The sequence below is a fragment of the Lutra lutra genome, chromosome 9 (assembly GCF_902655055.1).
Source record: "Lutra lutra chromosome 9, mLutLut1.2, whole genome shotgun sequence".
Taxonomy (NCBI): domain Eukaryota; kingdom Metazoa; phylum Chordata; class Mammalia; order Carnivora; family Mustelidae; genus Lutra; species Lutra lutra.
Window position 1 is genome coordinate 61,430,637 of NC_062286.1, and position 20,971 is coordinate 61,451,607.

Here is a 20,971-nt window from a genome sequence, read left to right on the forward strand (position 1 = left end):
GGGGGAGAAGCGGCTGCAGCGGCCGCGGCAGGAGCAGCGGGAGCTACAGCATCAGCAAGAGCAACAGTAGCTACAGCCCCGGCGGCGGTGCCTGTTCCAGTCTTTGCTGCTGCAGTCCGTGCAACCACCCAGAGGGGGAGGGGGGAACCACCAGTCGCTGAGGAGCAGGAGAAGGGGGAAAGTTTAGGCGAGCCTGGGTGGGGGGGCCCAGCGCCGGAGCCGCGTGAGAGAGGGAGCTGTATTTTGGTAGGGGGGAGTCGGACTGCAACTGGCAGCAGAGCGTCCCCCGACCTTGTGGACTCTATACCCCCTACTCCTGCCGCTTCTGCTGCCGCCTGTGGCTGGAGGGTCCCCCTGGGGCTGAATCTTTGGGACTTGACCCCTTTCCCCTCCCCCTTCCCTCACTCCCCAGCCAGGCGGGAGCATTTATTCCACGGATTAATTCCCCTTCCTTTTTTGGGGGGGGCGGGTGGGTGTGTGTCGTGGGGGGTATCCCTGAAATAGTAAATATTGTTGAGCTTTTTTTGCTCTTATCTTCGTTTTTTTAATTTCCTTTTTTTTTAAGGTGGGAAAACTGTGAAACCCACCTTGATTTCCTCCCCTCTCCCCCCTCCCCACCTTCCCTCGCCCTAATCCCCCGACAAGGAAAGAAGAAGCAGTTGGTTCAATCTCTGGGTAAGTCGACTGTGTCTTCGGGGCCGAGGGTCGGGCGGCGGCCGGGCGGGAGGAGGCCGGCGTGGGGCGCGGCGGCAGCAGCGGGAGGCGAGCCCGGGAGGCGGCGGCGGGCCCACAGCAGAGCCTGCGATTGAATGGAGCCGCTTCTGCCGCTGGGGGATGGAGGCGGGGAGGCGGCTGCGAGAGGGTAGCGCTTGCTGGGTTATTCGCGTGTGCGGGTGGCGGTGGAGGAAGGCGAGGAGCGTGATAGTGAAGCGGGGCCGGTGTGGGGGTGGAAGGGCTTCCCCAGCCCAGGGGGCTGGTGAGAAGTTGGGGTGATTTCAGGAACATCTCTGTAAATTATTAGGAGTGGAAGTTTCCAGAAATATTTAGTGCAGCAGCATTGAAACGTCCGCCTGCATCACGTGGCCCCTCGGTGGAGAGCTTGGGATCGGGGGAGGGAGGGGCTGCCGATTCCCTCCTCCTCTTGCAGGGAAACTCGAAATCTGTGTTTTTGCAGGCTAGGTTTAGAAATAGGAAAGGTTAGTTGCTGGTTCAGGGTTCTGTAAGTGGGATTTCGTGCTGTAGTTTGTTGCGGGGGGGAGGTTTGAGTGTGTTAAGTGACCAGATCGTTTACTGCTGGCATTGTACGGTGGATGATGCCCTGATTCTCCTTCATTCCGATGTCTCCGAGTTTGGGATGGGTGGGAAGAAGTGGTGTAGTAGAGGAAGGTTTAAAGATTTGCCTAGCCGGGACCTCCTCTGATCACGCAGAGGCCATGCTGCATTGAGAATGGGGCGGTGAACTTCAGGCGCCTGGTCTAAATGCCTCCTCCGAGTATGGGCGGGGTGAGTGCGTGCTCGGGTATGCTATAGTTAGAACTGCTGCAAATCGGTTCGGGTGGGAAGCGAGGGGAGGGCGGGCCTTAGTGAGGTGTGTTTCTACTGAATGAAGCAGGCAGTTGCCCACACATCTAAGTAGCAGTCTCTCCTTGTAGCGACTTGTTTTTTGACCTACTACTTAGTAATCATAAAGCAACGGTTATGGTTTGCATGGGAGCTGGCAGTGTGTAGCTGCCTGCTTATTCAGTTTGAAGTGGCAGTGAAGGTATTTTGGTAGTCACTTGTAGAGTCACATTGCTGGATAATCCCTTGTATATGCTATCCAATGAGTGGATTTTAGGATTGAGTGTCCCAAGGAGAAAAGAAAGCGATTGTGGTTTCACGCTCTCCCGCCGAAGGCTGTTTGCTATCTGCCTGATTGTGTATCTTAAGCGTGTGGGACACTGCTGTTAGTGGAAAGAATGTTTTGGAAGCTGTTTGATTTGGGGGACTAAATGTGCTTGGCATTGACCAGAAAGCCGCCATTTCTGTACAGTTCAAGATTAGGTAGGTCATTTCGAAGATAGCAGCTAGTTCTGAGGATGGCAAACTACTGTATTTAGCACGAGATTTTATTTTAAACCTGATTTTTCACAAGAATTTAGCTCGAAGAACTCTTGTAAAGACAGTGTACTTGAAAATGAAACTTTTTATAGTCAAATTGTTCTTTCTTGTTTGGGTTATTATGATAGGAGTGCATAGGAGAAAAGTTCGTTCAGTTTTTAACAAAAAATTTAAAACTTTTGATCTGTAGATCTTGGTACTTTGTGGCCATTGTTTTTCAACCTCAGTTTTTAAGACTGTTCTGATCCTTAAAATTTTATGGTATAAGATGCAAGAAATTATACAGGTTGGTGGAATATATATATTTCCATTTTTATATTCATATGTAGGTCAGATTTTTGTTGATGCATGTCAGGTATTTCTGTATTAAAAACATTAGTAATTGCTATAAAATGTTTGAGATCTCATTAGTATTGCTGTCAGTAGTGGGCTGAAAGATTTCAGAGGAATCAAAATTCTTGGAACTCTTAATTTCTCGATTTCTACGTTATCTCTAACTTTGACTCACCATTTATATTTAATTTTTTTGCAGTTGGCATTATCATTAAGTAAAGCATTTGCATTAAAATTGAAACTGCTGCCAGTGTTGTTAACATTTTAAAACTGCTCTCAAATAGCCAAGAAATAGTGTTTTTCCTATCAAACATAATGTAATCAAATCCCACCCATTTCCTGATCCTGGAAGGTTTTTAAGAGGGGGAGAGGTGGAGATGACCTGCCAACTTTGTTGGATCTAACTGCAGTCAACCAGTGGTTCTTAACCTGAGGTTTCATGCATGGCTTTCAGGGGGTCCTGGATTTTCTGTAATTTTATACAAAATTGTGAATTTTTAAAATTTGGTAGGAGCTGTCGTGTTCTTCTGATTGTAAGGCATCTTGACCCAAAAAGGTTAAGGAGTACTGATTTAGCCAGCCAGACTCAATTGGCACTGGCTTTGAAGAAAAAGCAAAAGAAAGATTTTTATAATGCTGGGCAAAAGAAATGTGAATGTTTGCCAGCATCTTGGATTAGAATCCTCTTAAAAGGATAGCATTGCATATGAGCTGGTAGGTTTTAGCCAGTGCATTATATGAAGTGAAGAAGTTCGTTTTTCTGTTATCATAGAATTTGTTTTTATTTGGAAAATAGTTGGCAAGCTTTTACAGTTTTTTTACCTTGCCAGTGAATACCTGGAAATTAAAAAAAAAAAAAGTTTGAGTTATTACTGTAAAGTGTTCTTCTAGACGTTTGTTCAAGGAATTTTAACCTCCAAATTCATTGAGTGTTGAAAGAAACAAATAGATGGTTTGAATATAGAAATTTTAAGTTCTGCTAGTTATTGGTATATACAGTAAGAAAACTTGGGTACCACATTTAGCTCTTAGCATCTTCCTGTTTTTTCAGTATATCCTAAAAATTAGGGTAATATACAGGGAAGGGAGCTCCTACTGAAATAGAAGACCCTATTTAGGAAGAGGGAAATCCACTTAAACTTTATCTGTACCTAAAAATCTTAAAGACTTTGAACTGTTTCAGTTTTTAGGGCCATAAATTTCTAATAATGGTTCCATTAAAACAGGTTAGGAGTAATTTTATTTAAATATTAGTAGAACAGTAAGATTTTTCTGGTAATTTAAAATAGACACTAGGAAAAAAATAAAGCAGACACTAGAAAAGTTGAATGGACCTTAACAAAAACAGTTATGGAGTGGCTAAGTAAGTATCTTCAGCATTTAATTGCTTTTACTGTTACTTAGGTAGTCTCTAAAAATATTCATTATAATACTTGTAAGAAAATGGTTGAAGTAAAATAACTTGAGTAGAAAGTTTCTGACTGGTAATACCAAAATTTCATAGGCGCCTTAAATTTTTTTATTTACAGTAATCTATGCCAGCAATTATGACAATGTTAGCAGACCATGCAGCTCGTCAGCTGCTCGATTTCAGCCAAAAACTGGACATCAACCTTCTAGACAATGTGGTGAATTGCTTATACCATGGAGAAGGAGCCCAGGTAAAGTAGTTAAGCAAAACTTTTTAACATTATTGCGGTATTATTCGGTTTATAATAAAATTTTAAATTATCGCCTTTTTAAAAAGTTGCATAGTTTATGTTAAATTGGAACTATATGTTAACCAGTGAGAAGCAGTCTGGAGAAACTGTATTATATGCATTATATTCTGACATGGTTAGAATGAGATGTTTTGGATATATTCTTACTGTTCTGTCTTTAAGAAACCTTTAGCCAGTTTAATGAAAGATAGAGCCTAATACGAGCCTAATGTATTAAATGTTTTATAGATACTAATGACTGTATATCTTCTGTGTATGTAATATATTTGGAGTTAAAAGATTCTTGTATTTTTGAAACATTTAAATTACAGAAACACTTCACTGATAAAACTCCTTTTAAAAGTCCAACAATACTGAGCATCTTAAGTTATTTGAATTTAAGACTTGTAAAAGTGGTCAATTACTGTAGGCAGTTACTTTACACATAATCCATGTTTTGATCAGATTAAAGTTTTTAAACAGCCAATTGAATGTTAGACAAGACAGGAATATTCATAAATCTTTTAGTTGTTGATGTTACAAGAAACTGGGCAATCTTGATTCTTCACTCTGTGGAGTTAATCACATGAAGGGTTTTAAATGAGTGAAATTTTCTGTTGGATTTAAACATCTTGAGGTGATGTGACAAAAACCAGTAAAATTTTGTTACCAAAATACTATATTCCTAGTAGATGATGTCCGGTTAGTACGTGGGAAGTTAATTATATCTTCAAGATACTAGTTTTTATTTGCATACTTAAACCTGAGTGCTATCGTACTGTTTAGAAACCTGAAAGGTAGAAATTATATCTTTTATAGATGGTCCAAAAGCATGATGTATAAATACTAGCATGTGCATAAATACTTCAATTTCTTCTGAAATCCAACATTATTTTCGTGTGTGTGTGTATAAAAGAGAAAGTGTGTATATAAAGTGAAAGGGGGGCCATGAAAGTTGTATGAATGGTAAAAAATTTTTCTTCAGATTTTGTAAGCCTGGTCCGGTTTTAGAACTCCTCGGGGCTTTTGGTCCACATTATTGTCTCCAAAAGCCTTCCTGAAAAGGTACTCTATCCATATGTATTACACATACAATGTAGTAGTTTCTTTGTGCTCCAAATTCAACTTGGAGCTTTAAGCTTCATATTATTCTAACACGCATGTGTAGAAAGCAGCTGCTTTTGGAGGAAAGTATACAAGTAAGGTTGAGCTCAGCTGTGAATATATTAGAAGCTCAAGTCTTGTAGCCATTAGAAAGATGAGCATTTAATTTTGTCACATCACTTAACTGCTACTGCTGTTTAAATCTTTGTTCTTTTTAACATAACTAACAACATCTAAAAGTATGAGGATAAACAGAGACCAGTGTTCTTCTAGGCTTATAACTAAGAAGTAACAGTAATTTTTATCATGAGGAATATATTGGTGGTAGGGTACCTGGCTGGTTCAGTTGGAAGTTCAGCTGGGTATAGAGATTACTTTAAAAAAAAAAAAAAAAAGACTTTAAAAGTATATATATATATTGGTGGTGGTGCTGCTACTGCTTTTAGTAATGTTTCACATTATTGAGATTTAATGATTTGTTTTAAATTTGATTAAATAAAATGTAGACTTAGGAAAGAGTTTTCTATTTATCAAGGCAAAATAAGCTTTACCAAAAGTAAGAGTTATGTCTACTTATAGGACAGATCAGTTACATAAAGATAATTGCAAACTGACATTTTTCATTGTTATAGATAAGGAAGTGGAGGCTTAGAGCTTAAAGTCAGCAAAAAACCTTTTTTCTAAAGGTTTTTTTCTAAACTACACTTCTAGTTCTAGTGGATTTTTCATATGCCACCTCTTTGGGGGTTTATTATGAGTAAAAAGAAAAAAGCTGTCATGGAAAACATGTTTTTAGTGATGGATATCTTGGTTGTCCAGTTAAGTTTTCTAGTTACTGCTCTAGAGTGTCAGCTACAAACTTACTTACCTTACAAGAGACTAGAAGATAGTAGGTTTTGTAAAAGCACCTGTTATGGTACCTCATATGGTAAACTCATACTGTTTAAAGGGTACCTTAGAAAGTATAACGAAGAAGATTAAGCATATGGTGCAAACTCATTGTTTTAAAATACAGTATGGTTTCTTAATTTTTTTTCAATTTCATAGAGTATGTGCTATAAATGGCAGCTATAGAAATTATGCTAATTAAACATTAAAACTCAGAGGAAGCTAATTTTTTTTAAGGATTATATTAATTTTGGAGGGGAAGAGATTGTTAGAGTGGTACCTTTTAATCTATATCTGGAGCTTATGTCCAAATGGGCAGTATAGAAGGATATTTAACACTGTAACATTAGAACTGTCTTCTCTTCTAAGTATTTTTCTATTTTTACCCAAGTTAGGCAGCCAGCGGGGGAAAAATACATTGAAGAGTTGGGTGTTTTCTCCAGTGCTGTGTTAAGTGACTTGAACTCTTAATCTATTGCTTAGCAACTAAAATACTTTCACCATTCAGTAAGTAACACAGGGAGATACCAAATTTTCTCCTTCTTTAGTTTCCTTTTGTGTATTTTTTTAACCCCTCCTGGAGTTCTAAGTTAATAAAAGAATATTGTGTAAGGATTGTGGGGCTAGGACAAAATAGAGACTAAGATACAAATTCTAGAAGTGACTTCATAGAGTAAAAGGACACCTAAAAGGAAATTACATGATTTATGCAGTGTTAATGATAATAGTGAGGTGAGTATTCACTTCTGTGTACAATTGGCATCATTTCAAAACCTCTAATAGAGGATCGTGACCAAGTAACTTTTACTAGGCATGGATCTTTGATATACCTCATGTTCTTGGTATTTGTCACCATTTTATATGCAAGTATAGCAAGTGAGAAACGAATAGATCTAGTTAGATATTCTTTGGGAGAGAATCAAAACATTGATCAATGGGACTCCTGGGTGGCTCAGTGGGTTAGAGCCTCTGCCTTCGGCTCATGTCCTGATCTCAGGGTCCTGGGATGGAGCCCCACCTTGGGCTCTCTGCTCAGCGGGGAGTCTGCTTCCTCCTCTCTCTGCCTGCCTCTCTACCTGCTTGTGGTCTCTCTCTGTCAAATAAATAAATAAAATCTTTTTAAAAAAATAAAAGTTTAAAAAAAACCCACAACATTGATCAAGTGTGCTTTGGCCCTAGATAACTCAGATCATTATTATTTCTGCTTTTTGTCATTATATAGCATAATTACAACTCCTTAAAACTGTTAGTTCCTTAACAAAATCTAATAAAAATATATGTATTTTAAGAGCTTACACTCTAGCTCTAACCCTGTACTTGTAGGTTGGAATCCAGTCAGCTGTTTTTTTCTTCCAAGTTCTATGGTGATTCTGGTGGTGGTGTCAAGGTGCAAAAGCACTACTTAGCGATGTCTGGGTGGCTTAGTCAGTGAAGTGCCTGCCTTCAGCTCAGGTCATGGGATCTAGCCCGCCGTTGGGCTCCCTACTCAGTGAAGAGCCTGCTTCTCCCTCCCTTCTGCTCTGCCTACCTGTGCTATCTCTCTGTCAGATAAATAATAAAATCTTTAAAAACAAATAAAAAAACCCATTACTTGGTGGGTGTGTATTTTCAGTTTTCTTCTAAACAATAAGCAGTGTATATTGCTAGTTGGTTGGTGGGGAAACCACTATATCTGCTACCTAAGGAAAATAATTCTTAACATCAAAGCCAAAATAAGGAACTTTTTTCTTTGTAAATTGTATTAAAACCTGAGCTAAAGATTTTGAGGTGTCTGTCAGAGATGGTTCAAATTAGAATGAATGTATCTTTTCCCCCTCTTTGATGCTTGCTTTATAACCTGTAGAATTAAAGCCTTGATCAAGTTGAATCAGTCTAACAAAGATAATTGATACACTTGAAAATTGTCAAACTTTCTACTTACATGTGATAGAACTAGGTGGAAAGTAATTAGGGAGGATCCAGTTAAGCTACAAAACTGCCTTTAAAGGTGAAAAGATTAAGCTGTTCTTCAAAAAAATCAATAGAATTAACAGCCTTTGGTAAAATGTGTTCATATCATTAAGCTATAATGGTTAAAATGAAGAGGCTAGATACATAGCGTCAGTATGGCTAGATCTCTAAAATTCAGTTGTCTATTACACCTTACAATAAAGCTAAGGGAAAGTGTCAAATGAAAAGAGCAGATCGTAGAGTTTTTATAGTATACTATTTATATAAAATTTAGTGACCACAGAACTGTATCATCCATGAAATTTATGCATGTGCTGAGAAAATATGGACAGGAAAAGACCCCAAATTCATGAAAGTCATTCTCTAAAGAAGGAACAAAGGAAGGAAATGGCACTGGAGAAAAGGTATAAAGGTGATTTCCATAAGTTTTAGATCTTTTATGTTTGAAAGAAAAGTACAAGTAAAGCAAAGTGTTAACATTTGTTCATTGTAGATGTTGGCTATATAGGTTTTTATTATTCCTCGTTTTGCATTTTAAAGATGAAAACGGGTGCCTGGGTGGCCCAGTAGGTTAAATGTTTGACTCTTGGTTTCAGCTCAGGTCATGATCTCAGGGGCCTGGGGATCAAACCCACTCCTGTCAGCTCTGTGCTCAGTGCAGAGTCTGCTTGAGATTTTCTCCCTCTGCCCATCTGCCTCTCGCTTTCCCTCTCTACACACTCATGCTTGCTCACTCTCAAATACATGAGCTCTTAAATATTAAGAAAACAGAAGTTTTCTTTTTTTTTTAAGATTTTTATTTATTTTGACAAAGATCACAAATAGGCAGGTAAGGGGTAGGGAAGCAGTCCCCCTACTGAGGAGCAGAGAGCCTGATGCAGGGCTGGATCCCAGGGCACTAAGATCATGACCTGATCAGAAGGCAGAGGCTTAACCCACTGAGCCAACCAGGTGCCCCAGAAAACAGAAATTTCAAAATAAGATAGGATTTGATACGAAATTCAGAAGACTTGCAGAGAATGGATAAAAGGTATATTTATAATAAATTTAAGAGACTTTAAAGAGTTTCAGGGTCTTCATGTTTTATATATATCTACATGTATTTGGGGTTTGTGGCCTTACTTAGACTCAGTTTTTACCAGTTTTCCCAAGAAAAAAAGTGTATGTATGTGTTATTTTTTTTCTTCATGAAATACATATTTATAGGTGAGGTTTGTTGGAGACATCTTGGTAACTTGTAAAGCAGGGAGTACCATTACATAATTTATTTAAGTATAAATGAATTTTTTTATGTTGCTTTCACTTCATTGTTAAGTGCTAAGAACTTCACAATAGAGAAATTTTTGTTAGTATTGGTTGGGTTTTAAGTTCCATTTTGAGAATGCTAAATAAAGTAGATTGCAAAAAAAAAACTACTCTGTTTCAGAGAGATATTCCCGTTTTAAATTGAAGTTTAAGAGTGGTAATGGATACATTTTTATTTCTGTATGGACTAATTATTTCTTTGAGTGTTTCAGAAAGTTAGTAGAATCACTGTCATATTAGGATTTGTGCCTTGCTCAATACCATTTTAATGAATGATTAAAAAGAACAAGTGAGCTTAAAACTATTTTCATATAATATTTTAGCAAAGAATGGCTCAAGAAGTACTGACACATTTAAAGGAGCATCCTGATGCGTGGACAAGAGTCGACACAATTTTGGAATTTTCACAGAATATGAACACGAAAGTAAGCAAGTGGTGGTTTTAAAATCCATTATTTCTTCTTTTCTTCCAGTCATAAACTTTGAGGAAGGTATCTCATTTTTAGTATTGCATTTGTTATCTCAAATTATTTAATATTGTTAACTTATTTCAAAATTTAGTCTTAAACATAGAATTAATTCTTGCAAATAGTCCTAAGAATTATGAATGAAGTTTTGTAATTGGGACTAGTATGCAAGGTGGCTTTTTTGCTTGCTTTTTTGTTTTTGTTTTTGTTTTTAGAGTATGTATACAGATCTAAGTAGCATAAATTCTGAATGTTACTCAGAGATGAAACATAACATCAGAGGAATTACTTTGGGCAAGTAATCAATATAATAATACAGGCTAGGCACCAACACCAAGTTGTGTGGGCAGCATAAAACCCTGCTCCATGGTACCAATGCTTTTAATGGGACAGCACTCAGTTTTTATTTGCAATTGAAAAATGTTATAATTTGGGTCCTTTTTTTCCTAGTTTGAACAGAAGGGTTGATCAAAATGTGTTTTGACTGTTTTAGGCTTGATGATTCACACTTCTCTTTAAACTGACTTAAAGTAATAAAATACCATGCATGGCATTCTGTTTAATACACACAAGATTTCCACTTGTTATACATTGTGTTAAAACAGAAAATAGCCATTTTCACATCTGTTTCTGAAATCAGACTGTATTAATTAACAGTTTTAAAATACTAATTAGTTTTGACATCTTGTAAATTTTAGGGCAAAAATACAGTCCAGAACTTCCTCAAAGTGCTAACCTTAAGTAACATAATAGTGTTTGCCTGTTTGCTTGCCTGGTAAATTTTGCTTTTTATACTGACAGACATTACTAATGTTTAAGTTGATTTATCAACAGTATTTTTAAAAACTCAAATTTGTCTTGTGAAAAATGAGATGATTAGAGGAACAGAAAGAAAGCAACAGGTAAAGAATTCTTCAATTTACATAAATTACAAATTATTTGGTGCTAAATTTATGCACTATGACATTTGGCTTTTATGCAATCATTTTTTTTTTCTTTAAAGATGTTAACACTACCTGATATTAATCATAATGTTCCATTATGTTGATTGCTTGTAATAGGAAGAAAAGGGGTGTCTTCCTGTGCAACTGACACAGCTAGGCTTTGACGGCAGGCCTCCACAAGGTCTACCCTTTTGATTCCCTTTAACTGAATTCTGTTCATCAATTGTTTTTGTTTCATGGGCGGTGGGGGGGAAAGGGGAATTCAATGCATAAAATAAGTATTTCTAAGGGCTCAGTAGAAATTTCTACCATAGGGATCATTTCATGCATTTATTTTTTTCATTTAGTCTTTGCTGTTATCTGTCCCTCATCTTCATAACTCAGCAGTGGATTTCTCAAGTCCTGAGATGTAAAGCAGAAATGTGATTAATTCTTTAGAGTGATACTTGGATTATGTATGGATATTTCCAAAATAGTCATTTATCATTGGCCCTTAGATTTGGCTAGCAGTTAAGATTATTTTAGCCAAAAATACTCAATTTTTAAAAATGTGAGTTCTCTTCATATGTGGAGTGTTAATGTTTAGGTGAGATTGGGATTTAGAATATTATGATGGCGATCTTTGTATTCCTTTGAGTGAAATTGTGAAAAGCTTTTATTGGGCTTACTACCTCAGCGGGTTGGCAGAAAGAAAAATACGAATTCTATCTTCAGTAAGCTAATGCTACCATTTTACAGTTGGGAGAAGGGAGTAGAGGTTAGTAAGTAAATTTAGGTAACAAAGTATCAAACATAAAGGAAGCAGGGTAATAGCATAAGCTGTAAAACATGGGTTAAATAGGGTGAAATTATCATTGGGATTACTGCTGCTTACTGGTGTATTTATGGTGGATTTTTAGTTTTTTTAAAGATTTTTTAATTGGTTAAGAATTAACAAGAGTATATATTGTAAGAAGTGCATTGTTTTGACTTAGTAACTTTGACAGTGTTATTTCATCTCTATAAAATTAAGTTTTTAGGGTAGTATGTTTTCAAAAGTTAATTTAAAATTTCAGTGAATCAGAAACCTTTTTTGCCTGTTTATATTTTTCTGAGACCTAGACCTATAAAGGGATTGTAAATGAGCAGGTTAGAAAGTTTCAGTATTTACTGCTGGTTATGAAACCCTTTGATGGTATCAAATTTGTAATTTCAGAATTTTGCTTTGGCCTTGTTTTTATTTTGGAAGTCTTTTTAAGGAATGTTGTGCAAATGTAGGATTTTAGTTGAAATGGCAAATTTTTCTTTAAAAGTATGAAATGTTAAAATGAAAGAAAACAGCAAAAACATTTACTATTTGAGCACAATGTAGTTTGGGACAGTCTATATTGTGCTTTGGATAAAATGAGCATTCACATGATCCCTTTGGTTGAAATACTAATGCTCCTATTTTATTGTGTGATGACTAACCATTTTAAAGATGAACTCTTATTCTCAGCCAAAACTTGCAATCTGAGGTTCTGTGTCTATATATGAATGAATTTACCTTTCAGGTATTATAGCTCATTCTTCCCTACTTCAGATAATTGAAACATACCACAACAGTTTTGTCCCTTTTCTTCCTCCTGTCTATCCACACTAATTGGTCATGGTAATAATTTTGGGTAGTAACTCCTATAGCATTATAAATTGTTGTGAATGTTGTTGACTATTTAGAGTGAGTAATCAGCAGGAGGGACAAAATGGCTTGAAAGTGGTATCTGTATTTATTTTCTTATGTTTTTAGTTAAGACTTATATTTAGGAAGGAATACCTGAAAGGTAAAAACAGATTGCAACATGCGTTTGTGTATTTTTGACTGTGCACAAAAGTTTATCTTTAAATTAGTAGAAATAGCAACTGTAAGGGTGGGATTAAAATTTAAAATTAAACCCGTGGGTTGTCTTGCTGCTCCTTAAGTAACACACCAGAGATGTTTATAAACACTTTCTGTAGAAAGTATCTGTGACAATACTTTAATACTTGGCCAAGAGCTTACAACTCCTAGAAGATGGTAGGAAGCTTGAGAGCATCCAAGCTGCTAAATTCTTAGGAGCCTGGTCGTGTTAAAGTACGTGAGCCTGTGAGCAGTCATTTATGCTGTGAATTCATATCTGGCTGCTACTTTTCCTTCTACAGATAAGCCCATTTGGCTGCTTAAAGGGCTTTTATTTGGTTCTTCCTCCTGGTGTGAGCATGTGTAAACAGCAGGACATTAAATAGAGTAGTAAACAATAAAATGAGGAAAATGCATGAAAATTCAGTATATGGGTGAATAGATCCTTGTTTAATATATGTAATTAAACTTGGTAGCATAATGTTTTTGAAACTTTAGATGTAAATGTGTGAATGTCTGTCCATTTGTGAATCCTGAAAGTTGCCAGTATTATAACAATATATTCACATGTTTCTATTCTCCAATTTTCAGTATTATGGACTACAAATTTTGGAAAATGTGATAAAAACAAGGTGGAAGATTCTTCCAAGGAACCAGTGTGAAGGTAGGAAAATGTTTCAAAGAATTGTAAATTCAGAATGGAATTTTTTGGGCATTTTTATTATAGTTGAATATTGGGCAGGGTGGCTGTGGTGTTAAATCTTCGGTAGTTTAATAGTTCTGATGGAGATTACTGCTTTCATCAATTGGCAAGGCAGGTTCTATTTATATTTGGGGGCTGGGGAAGAAAAGGGTTACTCTTTGGGAGAGAGAGGAGACCAGAGGGGTTAAACTGTTCACAGTAAATGCTGTGGTGAAAAAAAATACATATCAGCCTGTGGTTAATCAGTACCATTAATGAAGTGAATGAATTTTGAGTATGTGTTCTTATACATGGTTTTAAGTTTGCCAAACAGTAACTGATGAGTAGTAAGTATTGTAGCACATTAAATAGTACATAAACTTAACAGAGCAAAGGAAAAACAAAGTTTTAAAAATCAAAGATTGGGGTGTCTGGGTAGCTCAGTTAAGTGTCCAAATCTTAATCTCCACTCAGGTCTTGATCTTAGGGTTGTGAATTCAAGCCTCGTGTTGGCATAGGGCATGGAGCCTACTTAAAATTTTTTAAAAATCACAAAGCTTGGGGCGCCTGGGTGGCTCAATGGGTTAAGCCGCTGCCTTCGGCTCGGGTCATGATCCCAGGTCCTGGGTTTGAGCCCCACATCCGGCTTTCTGCTCAGCAGGGAGCCTGCTTCCTCCTCTCTCTCTGCCTGCCTCTCTGCCTACTTGTGATTTCTCTCTGTCAAATAAATAAATAAAATCTTTAAAAAAAAAAAAATCACAAAGCTGGGCGCCTGGGTGGCTCAGTGGGTTAAAGCCTCTGCCTTTGGCTCAGGTCATGATCCCAGGGTCATGGGATCAAGCCCCGCATCGGTCTCTCTGCTCAGCGGGGAACCTGCTTCCTCCTCTCTCTCTGTCTGCCTCTCTGCCTACTTGTGATCTCTGTCTGTCAAATAAATAAATAAAATCTTTAAAAAAAAAATCACAAAGCTTTACCTTTGGGAATTCTGGGCCTGCTTTAGAAGAAATTAGCTTCTAAATTAGGGAAAGAAGAGAAAAGAAAATGAAGATGTGATGATGCCTGTTAATTGATATTTAACTTTTGCCCTTACACTGTCTCAGTAAAGGTAGTCCTAGTTTAAGAAACTTGGAGCAAGCTTAGTCTCTTGGAGTATATTGATATAATTACTTCCAGTTTTCCTGTAACTGCCTCTGTGACCTGCATTATATCACTAACTTGTTTAATCTCTGAAAAATACATAAATATAAGCCTGGACGTTATAATGGGGAGTATGCTACTACTGGTGGCATTTTTTTTTCTATTATGTCTTTATTCTTTGTTGATTGTGCTCGCTTCGGCAGCACATATACTAAAATTGATTGTGAATAAGCTATTTCACTTGAAATACTCATGTCATTTTTATGGTGGGAGAGTGACCTGGATTTACGCATCTAGTCTTTTCTCTAGAAAGCTGGTGTCTTTTTAGCATGTTCAGAGGTGAATAAGACAGTTTTTAATGGCACTATCCTTACTGTACCATAAACCACAGGGTAAGAATGACAGTAAGGGGATGGGGGTCGGGGGGTGGGGTGGGGAATAGTGCCTCCATAAAAGGTTCCTATTGAAATGTGTTACTTGGGGTTGAAACCATTTTAGGTGGATGATGATGTGTGACCTCGGAAGTTAATGAGTACAGTTCGGCTGTGTGGCCCCAATAGATCTCCATACTTCATCACTGCTCTCTAAGAGGGAACCTAGGTGTGGTTCTTGTTCCTCGGCTGCTATTGATTAAGCTCCTCTTCTGTTTCTGTACACTATACCCTTGCCTGTTACCCCATAAGGATTGTACTAGATGATCCTTCAACATTTTCTTCCAGCTTTAAAATTAAACAATTAGAAATGATACTGGTTTATCAAAATCACAGTTCTATTTGTTACTGAAAAAATTTAAGTCTCCCTGAGGATTTGGCATTTTTAGTTTTCTATGTGAATGGGAGTAGTATGTTTGGGTTTTTATCCTGAAGTCACAGTAGCTCCCGTATCAAACGTACACATACTCAAGGGTCCATAAGACTGTTTACTTTGAAAAAATCTACCATGTTTGAAAAAAACTGGAGAGAAGAGTGCTGATTATTCTGCCTGACTTAAAAGAGAGGTCTGTTTTATTCATGTGTTCCATTCTGTGTTGGTGAGACACTTCTTTGTTTCTCTGCAAACAGTACAGTTGGCCCCTGAACAGCGTAGGGGTTAGGGTAATATCACCACCACCACCCCCTCATGCAGTTGAAAATCCATGTATAACTTTTGACTCCCCAGAACATAACTACTAGTAGCCTACTGTTGACTGCATGCCTCACCAGTAACAAAGTTGAGGAACACCTATTTTGTGTATATTATATATTACATACTGTATTCTTATGTAACATTTCTAGGTAAAAGAATGTTACTAAGAAGATCGAAGAGAATATACATTTGCAGTACTGTACTGTGTATATATATTTTTTAACGCACATATGAGTGGACCCGTCCTTTTCAAGCTCATGTTACTCAAAGATCAACTGTATCTGTAAAGAAGATGTATCAGAATCACCTTTCCCTGGGTTTTTCTCTTCAAGACTAGTAATAAGTACCTGAAGTTAATTCTACTGCTCACATAATGGTTGCCATTATTTGGAGGAAAAAGTGTGATAAAACCTTTAGAATCTTTCACATGCTTATTAGGGGAACGTGTAAGGGGCACCTGGGTGGCTCAGTCGGTTAAGTGTCTGACTCTTGATTTTAGCTTAGGTCTTGATCTTGGGGTCATGGGACAGAGCGCAGCATTGGACTTCACACTCAGTGTGAAGTCTGCTTGTCCCTCTCCCACTGCCCCCCACCCTGCATGCACGCTCTTTTGCTTTACCCCCCCCCCCCAAATAAATAAAATCTTTTTTTAAAAAGAACATGTAAATCTCACAGAGAATGTTTGTGAACTCTAGATAGACAACAGTAGCAATGCACGATGAATTTAGTGATTTGTTTTTAAGGTAAAACATCAGAAAATAAATTCCGTGCTTTATTAATTTATTATTCTATAATTATTTTCAACGTTATCAATCCTGAGAGGCTTTTCCTGTCTTAAGATTTTGTGTCTCACAAAATAAACTTAGATTTTTGAATGTTACTTTTCCATCATCTTTAAGTAAGTTAAGTATTAGGAATAAATTTGTATAACCCACATGTATGTATGTGTATGTATGTTTTTGTCTGTAACTTTTATAAATCTTCTGAAACTGTTGTCTCCACTTGTTAGGTATTCCTTGTCCAGCTTAGCATATATATTTATTTATCTGGTACATACATTATGTATCTGCTTTGTACAAAGCACTAGAAGGTATTAAGGTGGGAAGATACACATGAATGTAGAGAAAAAGTTAAACTATGTAAATACAATGAGTGCCACTCTTGCTAAAAGAGGGGAATGATCATCATCAGGTAGCGCCCTTTATTTATTTATTTATTTATTTTCTTATTAACATACAATGTATTATTAGCCCCAGGGGTACAGGTCTGTAAATTGCCAGGTTTACACAGTTCGCAGCACTCACCATAGCAAGGGTTGCGCCCTTTAAACAAGTTTCTTCATGCAGATGGCAGTGCTTAGATGTGTTTTAAAGGAAGAATAGGTTTGACTGCACAGAAAACAAGGCAAAATAACTTGAATTTTTTTATCTGCTTTCAGGTTTTTGTCCATAAATATGTTAATTTTCTTTCTTTTTAAGGATAATGGAATTTTCAGTTTAACCCTTTTGTCTAAAGCACTTTGCCAGGAAAATCCCTGACAATTCTAGATGATGTTAGATGTCTCTTGGTATATTTCCTTGGTGTATATCCTGTTTCAGAGGGTCACAAATGAATAAAATTTCAAAAAGAAAATACACAACAGATAATAATTAGCCAAGTAAAAGTTTCAAAAACATGAAATTAGAAGATTTTAATTTTTAAAACAGGAGATACAGTTTCATAATAGAACATTTTGACAGTTCAGACTTAATACAAAATGTAGTGAATTTCTCTGGTTTTTATTATTTTGCTTTCATTATTTTGCTTTTATTATTTTGCTTTATAGTTGCTTTAGTCCAGAAAAATATTTCCATTTGGTGTCCCCTCCTCCCCTTTCCCCTATTCCCTAAATATAAGTTTAATGATGTTAGGGATCCAAGAATGATAATTTCTTTTTTTTTTTTTTTTTAATTAAGATTTTATTCAATTTTTTCATTTGTTTAGTTGAGAAAGAGCAAGCATGTATAGGATGGGGGAAGGTGGGAAGGGCAGAGGGAGAGGGAAAAGCAGGTTCAAGCTGAGCAGGGAGCCCAAAGCAGTGTTCCATCCCAGGAGCTGATCCAGGAGTGACCTAAGCCTAAGGCAGTCACTTAACTGACTGAGCTACCCAGGCAGCCCTGTTGATCGCATTCTTATGCTTGGTATATAATTATGCAGTGAACAAATTATTTTTGTTAGTGTTTCCCCCAGTCTACTTCATCCCTCTACCTCAAGGGCCTACTGAGTTCCCAATATTTTTGCTCATACATATATGTAAATTATTTGTGTATATATAATATCTTCAAAGTTTTGAAGTGAACATTTGCATAGTGAGTTATTAGGTCAGAGACTCAATTTTTCACTGAAGAAAAATAGAGAAGTTTTATTTTAACTAAAAAAAAAATTTAAGTATAGTTGAAAAAGTATAGTTGACACACTGTTTTATTAGTTTCAGGTGTACAACATAACGCCATGCTCAGCTACCATTTGTTACCATACAGTGCTATTATAATATCATTGGCTGTGTTTCCTGTGCTGTACTTTTTGTCTCTGTGATTTACTCATTCTGTACTGGAATCCTGTACATTCTAGTCCCCTTCACCCCTTTTGACCATCCCCGTAAACCTCTCCCCTCTAGTAGTAACAACTAGTTTTCTCTGTATTTATGGGTCTGTTTCGCCTTTGTTTTTGTTTTTTAGATTCCACATAGAAGTGGTATTTTGTCTTTTTCTGCCTAACTTTATTCACTTCAAGAGCTCTTTCTTTTTGTGGCTGGGTACTATGCCAGTGTGTGTATGGGCGCACGCATTCCCCCACATCTTCTTTACCGGTTTATCCGTTGATGGTGATGCTTAGGTTGCTTCCATATCTTGGCTATTGTAAACAATACTGCAATAAACATAGGGGTGGCGTACCTGGGTGTCTCAGTCATTAGCCGTCTGCCTTTGGCTTAGATCATGATTCCAGGGTCCTGGGATCCAGCCCTGCATTGGGCTCCCTGCTCAGCAGGAAGCCTGCCTCTTCTCCCACTCTGACTGCTTCTGTTTCTTCTCTCACTGTCCCTCTCTCTCTCTCTCTCTGTCAAGTAAATAGTCTTTTTTTTAAAAAGTAAGTAAATAAACATAGGGGTGCATGAATTCGTGTTTTCATTTTATTTGGGTAAATACCCAGTGGTGAACTAATTGAATCATATTGTAGTTGTATTTGTAATTTTTTGAGGAACTTCCATACTGTTTTCTACAGTGGCTGCACCAGTTTGCGTTCCTACCAACAATGCACTAGGGTTCCTTTTTTCCCATATCCTCACCAACACTTGTTATTTCTTGTCTTTTTGATTCTAGCCATTCTGACAGATGTAAGATGATCTCTCATTGTGGTTTTGGTCTGCATTTCCCTGATGATTTCCTGATGTTGAGTATGTTTTTGGTTTTTTTGTTTTTTTTTTTTTAAAGATTTTATTTATTTATTTGACAGAGAAATCACAAGTAAGCAGAGAGGCAGGCAGAGAGAGGGGAGGAAGCAGGCTCCCTGCTGAGCAGAAAGCCCGATGTGGGGCTCGAACCCAGGACCTGGGATCATGACCTGAGCCGAAGGCAGCGGCTTAACCCACTGAGCCACCCAGGCGCCCCTGTTTTTGTTTTTTTTTTAATAGATTTCTTTCTTTCTTTTTTTTTTTTTTTTTTAGATTTTATTTATTTATTTGACAGACAGTAAGTAAGCACAACAAGGGGGAATGGCAGGCGTGGGAGAAGCAGCTCCCCACAAGGAGCCTGGTGTGGATGTGGGGTGGATGTGGAGCTCAATTCCAGGACCCTGGGATCATGACTTGAGCTGAAGGCAGACACTTTAACCAGCTGAGCCACCCAGGTGCCCCCTGTTGAGTATCTTTTCATGTGTCTATTGGCCATCTGTATGTCTTCTTTGGAAAATATCTAAAGTCCCCTGCCCATTTTTTATCAGATTTGGGGGGGTGATGTTGAGTTGTGTAAGTTTTTCATGCATTTTTTATATTAAACCCTTACTGGATGTATTGTTTGCAAATGTCTTTTCCCATTCAGTAGGTTGCCTTGTTTTTTTTATGTTTTTCTTTGCTATGCAGAAGCCTTTTGTTTTGGTGTAGTCCCAGTAGTTTATTTTTGCTTTTGTTTCTTTTGCCTGAGAAGACATATCTAGAAAATGTTGCTAATGCCAAGGTCTGGGAGATTACCTATGTTTTCTTCTAGAAGTTTTACAGATTCAAGTCTCACACTTAGGTTTTCAGTTTATTTTGAGTTTGTCTGATGTAAGAAAGTGGTCCAACTTCATTCTGCATGTAGCTGTCCAGTGTTCCCAGCATCATTTATTGAAGAGATTGTGTATTTTCCCATTGTATATTCTTTTTAAGATTTTATTTATTTATTTGACAGACAGAGATCACAAGCAGGCAGAGAGGCAGGCAGAGAGAGTGGGGATGGTGGTGGGGTGGGGGGGGAAGCAGGCTCCCTGCTGAGCAGAGAGCAGATCCCAGGACCCTGGGATCATGACCTGAGCTGAAGGCAGAGGCTCTAACCCACTGAACCATCCAGGCGCCCCTCCTATTATATATTCTTTTCCTCTTTTGTCATACATAAATTGACCAAATAAGCATAGGTTTATTTCTGGGATCTCTCTTCTGTTCCATTGATCTATGCTGAAGGGGAAATTTTAATTACGTGATACAGAATAATTTCCAAATAGGGACTAACGGTTGCTGGTTACTAAATGATTAATGGTATACCAGGACTGTCTGTGATGTTGATTCTCTGTCTTGGCTGCACATCAGCCGTCATTATCCAGGTAATCCTCCTCCCTTTTTAAAAATTTTTGATTAGCAAATTCAAATGATAAAGGAGGGGGAAGCCCCCTTTAACCCTCCCTGAAAAATTTATTTGTATAAGGGTAGCATTTTATTTTGTTTTTTAAACCAAAAATGATTTAATCTGTTAAGGTATATGACTTACAGGTCATTTCATTTCATGAGCTAGATGAGAACTTGCTGATACTGAAAAAGGGAGCGGTGAATTTATGAGTAGTCCAAGGTGATAAAATCATAATTGGGCATTTTGGAAGTTTGGGTGCTTAAAGATACTTGGGCAGTTAAAGTTTGAATTACGCATGTCTCAGTTTTAATTTGGAAAGTTGATAAAACAATCGATTACCCATAAGGTTTTACTCAGTGCTTTGTTAGTATGACCTTGCATAAGATAGTTTCTCTGAATCTTGACTGCCTTCCAACCTTACTGGGATATGATAGCAGAGGTAATGTTTATAAAGCTTTGTGCACTTCTAAGTGCTAAGTATGAATAAACACAGCATGCATGTTTCCAGTCTTTTTCCACAAAAAT

General features: G+C 37.4%; 1 protein-coding gene across 1 annotated transcript in view; it reads left to right on the top strand.

The window, feature by feature from the left end:
- The first annotated feature begins 1,484 nt into the window (after positions 1-1,484).
- The window catches only part of XPO1 (exportin 1), a 48,246-nt gene continuing 28,759 nt past the window's right edge, over positions 1,485-20,971 (top strand). The window contains 4 exon segments of the mRNA XM_047744649.1: positions 1,485-1,503; positions 3,963-4,094; positions 9,704-9,805; positions 13,238-13,310. Coding sequence (XP_047600605.1) covers positions 3,969-4,094; positions 9,704-9,805; positions 13,238-13,310 — 301 coding nt within the window. The 5' untranslated portion in view covers positions 1,485-1,503; positions 3,963-3,968.